The sequence below is a fragment of the Tupaia chinensis genome, unplaced genomic scaffold (assembly GCF_000334495.1).
Source record: "Tupaia chinensis unplaced genomic scaffold, TupChi_1.0 Scaffold000673_1, whole genome shotgun sequence".
Classification (NCBI taxonomy): Eukaryota; Metazoa; Chordata; class Mammalia; order Scandentia; family Tupaiidae; genus Tupaia; species Tupaia belangeri.
The window spans coordinates 409,769-418,773 of NW_006160196.1; the positions used below are offsets into that span (position 1 = coordinate 409,769).

General features: G+C 52.2%; 1 protein-coding gene across 6 annotated transcripts in view; it reads right to left on the bottom strand.

Annotated features, from left to right (window-relative positions):
• Nucleotides 1-3,199: 3,199 nt before the first annotated feature.
• MED25 (mediator complex subunit 25) overlaps nt 3,200-9,005 on the bottom strand; it is a gene marked incomplete at its 5' end in the record, with an annotated part of 17,593 nt that continues 11,787 nt past the window's right edge. For 2 of the 6 annotated variants that reach the window (XM_027776429.1, XM_027776427.1), the window contains 5 exon segments: nt 3,200-4,983; nt 7,095-7,275; nt 7,582-7,797; nt 7,899-7,970; nt 8,305-8,493. In XM_027776429.1, the coding sequence (XP_027632230.1) occupies nt 4,739-4,983; nt 7,095-7,275; nt 7,582-7,797; nt 7,899-7,970; nt 8,305-8,493 (903 nt within the window). 6 annotated transcript variants of the gene reach the window in all.

Consider the following 9,005-nt stretch of genomic DNA (forward strand, 5'->3'; position numbering starts at 1 on the left):
TTCCCTCTCTCTTACTCTGTCCCTCTCTGGTCAAATAAAAATAAATAAATAAATAAATAAATAAAAATAAAGTTAAATAAAATAATTCTTTTTTAAGAATAATTTAATTTTACTTATTTATTCATTCATTAATTTATTTTTATTCATTTATTGTAATATGACCAGAGAGAGACACAGAGAGAGAGACAGGAAGTGAGAAAGCAAGTCACCATGGTCAGCCATGTGGGAGCATCCAGCACCTTAATTTGATTTATTCATTAATTTAATTTGGCCAGAGAGAGACACAGAGAAAGAGAAAGAGGGAAAGTGAGAAAGGAAGCCACCAGGTCCGGGACTCGAACTGTGGTCGGCCATGTGGGAGTGTCCAGTACCCCAACCACCACGCCACCTGCTGGTCCCAGTAAAATAATTCTTAAAAATTTTTTACTTAATTTTGTTATTTTTTAAAAAGAATAATTTACTTAATATTACTATTTATTTAACTTGCTATAGGGCATGTGTGCTCATCAAGAGAGAACAAAAATGAAAAAGCAAGCTGCCAGGTCTAGGACTCAAATGATGGTCAACCATATGGGAGTCTACTGTCTTTAATCACTACACCCACCTGCTAACCTGTTATTATTTTTTAATTTGACCAGGGAGAGAAATAGAAATTGCAAAGGCAAGCCACCCAGGTCTGGGACTCAAACTACGGTCAGCCATGTGGGAGTCCAGCCTCCTAATCACCATGCCACCTGCTGGTGACTGTTTTTAAATAATTATTTTATTTAACTTTATTATTTACTTATTTTAATTTGACCAGAGAGACAGAATGAGGGAGAAAGGAGGCAGAGGAGTGAGAAAGCAAACCACCAGGTCTGGGACTCAAACTGCAGTCAGCAGTGGTGGAAAACAGTGCCTTTAACCACCGTGACACTTGCTGGCCCCACTAACATGGTAATTTTCACAAGCAGTTTTGCCTACCACATTTTGCCTTCTGAGAATGTGTTTTGGACACGATGAAGACAGTGGCCAGTGGCAGCTCTTCCTTAGGCTGTGCTGAGCACATTTCCCCTTTGTTAACAATCCTATGGGGTGGGGGCCAGCAGGTGGCATGGTGGTGAAGGCACTGGATTCCCACATGGCTGACCGCAGTTAAGAGTCCCTGACCTGGGGGCTTGAAACATGCTGGGCATGTGCGCATGCCCCAAATCCCAAAATAGAGAAAGAATTGTGGCATGGCCATCTCTCCTATGGGGTTTCTCACTTTCCTTTTCACTGTTTATTTCTCTGACAAGTGCACAAAAAACCTTGAACAAAAAGAAATCCTATGGGGACGGGACCAGCAGTTAGAGTAATGGCTATGTCGCTGGACTCCCATGTAGTCGACCGCGGTTTGAGTCCCAGACCCGGCGGCTTAAACTCACGCTGGGCACATGTGCGTGTGTGCCCAAGATCCTGAGAGAATGGAGAAGGGACTGTGGCGTGGCCATCCCCTGTCTCTCTTTCTTGTGAGCGCGCACGCCGTATAGCAAAATCCCTCCCCCCCCCAAAAAAAAAAAGAAATCCTATGGGGTTAACTATTCGGCACATGGGGACACCAAGGCTCATAGAGAGGCATGGGAACTGACTTGTCCAAGCTCACAGAACTAGTGTGTGCAGAAGCTGGGGTTTAAACCCTCTTGTTATAAGATTTTTGCTATTTCTTCTACACTTAGTTTTTTTTTTTAAACAATTATTTTACTTTATTCATCATTATTATTTGTTTAAAGTTGGTCAGAGAGAGGAAGTGAGAAAGCAAGCTGCCAGATCTGGGACTCGAACCGTGGTTGACCATATAGGAGTGCAGCACCTTAACCACCATAATACCTGCTGGCCCATATCCTGGGCTTCAATATTATCTTGTGTTCAGAGAAAACCTTTCCAAAAAGTGTGCTCCATTGGCTGGTTCTAAACGGCACCTGAACCTTTTTTTTTTTTTTTTTTAAATACAGGGTAAGTCTCACCGTGTCATAATCCTCCTGCCTCAACCTCAGCTGGGACTGCAGGCACGTGTGACTGGGGCCAGCTTTTTCACACAGGGTCTCACTGTTGCCCAGGTCAGCCTTGAGCCTGTGATTCTCTCCTCAGCTTCTGACACTGAGATTATAAGCACACGCCACCATGCCCAGCCTTTAAGTAGGACGCTAAATTGAACCCAGGCCTCCCGTGTGGTCCCAGCCCCTAGGGGATGGCATCTTAGGAGTGCAGCACTGCAACTGCACACACGAAGCTCTCAGGCCTTCTGGTCACCTGGACTGTGCAACAGGTAAGTGAGTTCTGTGTGTCCAAGTCTGACCCACGCTCTGAGAATCCCAGTAACCACGGCCTTTCTTCTGCCCATCCCTGTGAATATGCCTGCCATGACAGTCCACTAACTCATCTAACTGGGTGTTAAGGTCAAGATGGCCTGCCTGACCGGACATGGGCAAACCAGAGATTAGAAACATTTCAACCAACTGGTTTCTGGTCTGACCTCAGGTTTCCCTGTGGGGATCCCACACACACCCAGTGGAGAAAGCCAAGGATGCTTCCATCTTCTGGCCCTTGCAGCAGCTTTGACAGTTGACCACTCTCTCCTTAAACACTCAGGAGTCACAACACCCTACTCGCCTGGTTCTCCTGTCTTCTGGGTCCCTGCCCAAACCTCACAAGTGGGTTTTTTCTTAGCTCTGTCCTTGTTCTTGAGTCTTCTTCCAGAGGTGGCAAAATGGCGGCCTGGTGGTCTCATTAGGCCCACAAGCAGATTTTGTTTGGTCCTCACAGTGTTTTGTTTTTAATTTGAATGCCATTAGGCGGGGCAAGCACTCTCCAAGTTCTCCACAGTCCCCATGATTCCCTATTGTCTTATACCTGTCCGCTTCACACATTTCTGTCACCTGCCTGGTCCCTGAAGCCATCTGAGTTTTCAAAGTCCCCGGCTGCACAGGCTGCCTGGGAAATCTCAGCATTGTCACTTCAACTACCACCTGTGTCTTCTAGTCCACAGAGAATTTCAGATGTATGAGAATCACCTAGGGAGTTTACTTGAAATGCAGATTCCCAGCCCCTCCCTCCCCCACATCTGCTTCAACTGTTTCGGGCAGGATGGGAAACTCAAATGCCTACAGGGGCCAGGCGGGTCACATAAATGAGTGAACTAGCCAGGTATAAGAAAAGTCCACGGCCAGAAATATAATCAAATCGTATCTTTACTGAACTCTGGTGAATGCATGGAACATAATACAAACAGGTAGGATACTGGAGTTTATATTTTAAATTCAAAATTGAAAAAATACAAATTGAAAAATAGAAATATTTAATTATTAAAACTTTCTCTTTCATAATTCTTTTGCTCCTTTGAGCTGAAGGTGGAAGGCTGACACCTTCCCTTCCGCACCAAGATGTTAACACCAGGCCTTGGATGGCAGGTGGGATGGGCAGTTTAGAATTCAACCTCGAATCCTTAAACTGGGAGCGGTATTAATTTGATTCAAGTCCATAACGGAAAACAGCTGTTCACGAGCATGGATCCTTCCCAACACAGAGGTTCAGGACCACTACAGGAGACAGCTGTCGAATCTTGCAGTCTTCAAAAAGAATTGTACTTAGGAGCCAGGGCCCTACTGCACGCTAGCTCAGGATCTGCTCTTTGGGGTCTGCAGTCACACGGCTGACGGTAGCCAACAACGGCACACTGGACAGTGTTAGTTCACTTTCCTAGTCTAGATGCAGAGAGCCTTTGGAGGAATCTGGTATTCGACCTGGCCATTTGGGTGGATATAGTCCGGGCCGCCTTTTTTGTTTCTGGAAACCAACTGCAGCAAAGGAAAGTCAAGATTATTCCTTGCCAATGGCTTCCTATTTTTGCCAGGACTGGGCAGATAGGATTATACATTCAAGTAGCTGTGAACACCCTCGTGGAGACATATTCAGTGTTCAGAAGGGTTATTGTAACCTGGACCAGAAGTCTCTGACTGACCGCCAGGGGAACCGAGGTGTGGCTTTTACTGGATTTGAAATGAACCGAATTGGTTCACTCCAACAGTTCGAGTTTCTTCCATAAGCAGGTCCCAGAACTGGGAAATACGTTGGGTCAAGACACCATCAGCCCGCCTGTGGTTAAAGCACAGCATAAATATCGAGGTGTCCACGGCATGTCCTGTTTAATCTCACAGAACAAGGGTCACTGAGGTGATGACCTCATTTGTGTGTTGTTACCAAATGTTGTCACCTTAGATAAGGTGTCCTGACATGTTCCCCTATGTCAGAGTCTCAGAGATCCACAACTGTCTGCAGTTGTGCTTAAGAATTCTGATGGGTCTCTGTGACACTTTGCATTTCTTTAAATACACAAGTCAGTCATTTCCCAGCGTTGGGCCTGCCTTGGCACCGCATCACAGACGTCTTCGGTCACATCGAAACTCTCAACACCACAAATAAATAAAGCTAACTGGGTGGTAAGTTTATGAGCAGCGATACAAAAGGCCACAACTGATTGGACTCTTGCAAGCAACTGGACTCGGAAATCCTTGGACGTATCTTCAACTCACTGTGCGACACCAATGCCTGTCAGACTGGAATCGGCCTGCACGGCTGTCTGCCCAAGATGCCTCTGTTCTGCACCTTTAGAAGCATGTCATCTGCTGCAGGTTTTAATGCCCAAGAAATTCATTCACGTGACTGCGGAACCACGTACCACAGCCGGGCCACTTCCACTGCTCACATGCCAAAGCAACCCTTACTGACATTTGAGTCCCTTTTTCAGTTCACTGAGGATCGCGTCTCGAGTTTGTTCCGTGTACTGGTCGTAGTTCTTACTGTGCTTGGACTCATAGTGACGTTTCAGGTTGTATTCTTTCAGCACAGACACGATCTTTTTGCATATTAAACACGTAGGCATGCTCTTCACTTCCACAAAGAAATAGGCTCGCTCCCATTTTTCTCGAAACACGCGGCCCTCTTGTTCTCTCTTTCGTTTTGCCACTTTTGATAGAGACATGGGTACAAGAAAGATTTCACTTTCCTCTGAATGCTACCACAGCAACAACCACAGTGCAAGCCCAGTGACAAAGGCAGCAACCCTCTGCCTCTCAGTGGGGGAGCCAAGAGGGAGTGGTGGGGACTGTGGTGAACCGGAGAGCACACGCCCCATTGAAAGGGGCAGCTCCAGGCCGTCATTGCCAGGCAGAAGGGTGGGACCAGGGGTGCCAGATCTTCTGACTTTTCAAGGGAAGCCAAGAGTGCAGATCATGTGTGTGTGTCTGTGTGTGTGTCTGTGTGTATGAGAGAGAGAGAGAATCATCCTGATTTTTATAACTAACTTGGAGAGAAAAATGCCACATATATTAACACAGAGAAGGCCAAACAAAACTCATCCATAAAGTGGCCCACGTGCCAATAGATTGCAACCTCTCAGTGCAGGTCCCACAAATCCTCAGGGTAACCAATGTCCCCCATGGCGTGGATGCTGGTGGTCCAGGCACAGACCACACTCTTGAGCAACACTGATCTAGTCTGACAACAGCCAACTAACTCCACCTCTAGGAGACTGCCCTGCACTCCAGATCAGTCGCACCCAGCTGCCTCCTGGACATCTCTGAGGAAATCCTGCAGGTCCCTCACCTCATCGCATCCCAAACCTGGTCCCTGCCGGGCCTTCCACTCAGGATGGCCTTACCATTCATTTGCTGAAAGTTCCACGTCTCTGACTAGGACCTAGGACAGATCCTGTCTCCAAGAGTGAAGTCAGCTGCCCTGTGGCTTCAACCAACCAAACACATGCTGTCCCCTAAGGACACATCCTGAGCTCCCCAAGGCACCTGTCACCTGGACAGCTCCTTTCCCTAGGGGCTCCCACTACCTACCCTCACCCAGGCCTGGCTTTGGGGGCCGACCTCGACTCAACCCACCTTCTGCAACTTCCTTCCTACAGCTGCAGTCTCCAGCTTCACTCATTCTCCTGCCCTGAATCATCACAATCAGCCCAGAGGGGTCTGTACCTTGAGCTGGCCCAGGCCTGCCCCTGCTTGCAGCCTCCATGGTTCTCATGTCCACAGGACACAACTCAAGCTGCTTAGTTTAGAACCCAAGTCCCCCGTCCTTGTGCTCACCCTCCAGAGCATCCATCCAGTAGCTCCCCTGCATACCCAGGCTCTCCCCTGCCTCTGAGCATTCATGCCTGCTGTCTCCTGCAGGGCCCTGCATCTGTCCCTCCCAGTCTCACTGGTGGCCTCTTTTCTTTCGAGACTCTGTGGCCCCGGCTGGGTCACATGCCCCTTTTGGGCTAGCAGTGCCCTGCTCCCCCCAGGAGTACCTAGTCCTAAGCAGTGCCTATCTTGCCTGCCTCTGTGTCTCCCCTCGAACCAGGCTGCCTCAACTCACTGCCAAGGCCCCAGCATTACTCAGCCCAGGGCCTCAGGGTGTCTGGTGAATCAAGAACAAGAACAGAGATGACTCCCCGGGTCTCCTCTGCCCATGCTGGGGGACGTCAGTGACGGGAGCCGGGGCGTGTGTTAAAAGGAACTTTATTGGGTGTCGGGGGTTCAGATGAGATCCATGAGGATGTCGTCCTCCATGACGCTGGGCTGCAGGCCCGGCTGGGGGACCGGGCCCCGGGGCCCCCCGCTCAGCAGCATCTGACCTGGGGGGTAGTGGGGAAGGGACTGCATCTCCCAGTAGTCCCTGGGGCCCTGGAGGGCCCTGGACCTGCTTCCTCCCTCCTGTTCTGGAAGCCCCAGTAATCTGGGTTCAAGGGAGCCCTAGGGGACCCACTGGAGGCACCTTGTGACCCCCACCTGGCTGCAAATACTCCATTTCCCCTTGGGACCCCTCCCCCAGACAACTTCTCTGACCCCAAGACCATGTTTCCCAGCAACTCCACACAGGAGGGAATCATGAGAAGAGCTATTGCCCCCACAGGTCCTTGGTCCCATAGGCTGTATTTCCCAGAAGTCCTCAGAGCCCCCCAAGGGCCATGAGAGACCCCTAGTTCTTGGGTATCAAGACTTCACTTCCCAAGAACCCGTGGTCTTGGTGCTCTGGCCCAGGGGCTGCAGGGACACGCAGTCCAGACCCTGTCCTCCCCCAGCCCTTACCTGGCAGTGGAGCCCGCGGGGGAAGCTGTGCAGGCCAGGACTGGGCGGGCGGTGGGTGCAGGAGGGGCGGCCCCAGCTGCGGTTGCCCCAGGCCCTGGTGCGGTGGGGGCAGCAACGCAGGGGCCCCCGGGGGCTGCAGGTGGTGGAGGGGAGCCTGGGGTGGGGGCACCCCGGTCTGGGGCTGGGGGAACACAGACAGTGGCTCAGAGGCCTCCAGTGGAGGCCCAGTGCCAACCCCTCCGACCTTCTGCCACAGACACTGCATAAAGCATGTCTCCACCAGTGCTTTGGGGAGGGCTTTCTTTGGGGACATCTCAGCAGAAGCCCACTGTCCACGTGAAACAGGGAGCAGGGATCTGCCTGGGCCCTTGGTGGTCTCCATTCACACCCACTGGCCAAAGCCGATGCCCTCCTCCCGAACCAAGGAGCAGAACAGTCAGGGCCAGGACCTAGGATCCGAGCTTGTCTTCCCCACCCCCAGTCTCACCGGTGGTGGGTTGAGGAGAAGGCTTCGCAGCTGGGGGTTGGCTCCAGGGTTCTGGGGACGAAGGATAGGTCCGGGAGGGGGTGGGCCGGAGGCCGAACCAGGAGGGCCTTGGGGACCTGGGGGAGCCTGGGCAGTGCCTTGGGGCTGGGGCTGCCCTGTGGCTCCAGAGGCCCCCACAGTGCCCTGAGGCTGGGGTTGTGGAGGGCGGAGCTGGAGCTGGTGGAGAGAGAGACAGGGTGAGAGGGCGGGGCAGAAACCCCAGTGCCCTCTGGCCCCCTGCCACGTCCAGTCCCTATCCCCACAAACCCTGTCCTCACCAGGTTCTGTGAGGGCCTTGCTTGGTCCTCCAAGATGGGACCCAGCCCTGGAGGTGCCTGCTGTGCCCCCATCTGCACACAGAAAGAGGGTGGCTCAGGGTGGGGATGTGGGAGTAAGCCTGAATCCAAGGCAGGAGAGGCTGGGAACATTTTTCTGGGGAAAGTCCTCTGAGAGGTACATCTTACACCCCAGGTCCCTGAGAGGGGGCTGTGTGGAGGGACCTCACGTGGACACCAAAAAGGGGAGACATGACTCGTGCAAACACGGCACAGGATGAACCCAGGGTACCCTCAGCTCAGTCAACCTGTCTGGTACTAAGAGACCCAGGAGGGCCGCTGAGGCCAGCCCCGGGCTCTAGGGGCATGTCTCCTGGAGAAGAGGGCCAGATGGGGGTGCGTGGCTCACCCCTCGCTGCTGCTCCAGCTTCTGCTGCTGGACCTGCTTGTGGTTGGTGATGACCTGCCGGATGCCATTGACGAAGCCACTCTGGTCGTAGGGGATGAGGCCCATGAAGATCTTCTTCTTGGACGAGTACAGGAGCATGAGCACACGCACCTCGCAGGGGGCCGTGTGGGGGAAGTGCACGCAACCCGCCTGCAGGACAGAAGCTCTTCAGACCTCTTAGGCTCCAGAAGTAGTGGCACTCCCATCCCCAGTACTCTAGACACTTCTAGAGTCCTGCAGACGAGTGGTGGTGAGGTTTGCCTGAGGCTCCTCCAGAGACAGATACCCAGCGGCTTAGAGGAAGTGGAGTGCCCAGTGGGACAGGGCCCTGTGCATTCCTGACTGCTGAGGGTGAGTGGGAAGATCCCCACCCTCACCAGAACCCCCAATGCCACCTCACGGCACATTGCCCGGGCTGTTAACACTGCCTCCTCAGAGGGCCACTGGGAGGGGCCGTGGCAGGGCATGAGGGGCTTAGGCAGTGTGGCACCCCATTGTACTAGATCGAGGGTGGAAGAGAATCCAGGGAATCCAAGCGATCCTGAGCAGGTGGACAGATGCCCCACAGCCTCAGTGCAAACCTGGGTTGAGGAACCAGCAGTACAAGATGCTGTGACCGTCTAAGCCGGCCACAGGTCTTCGAGTGGAGGCGCTAACATGTG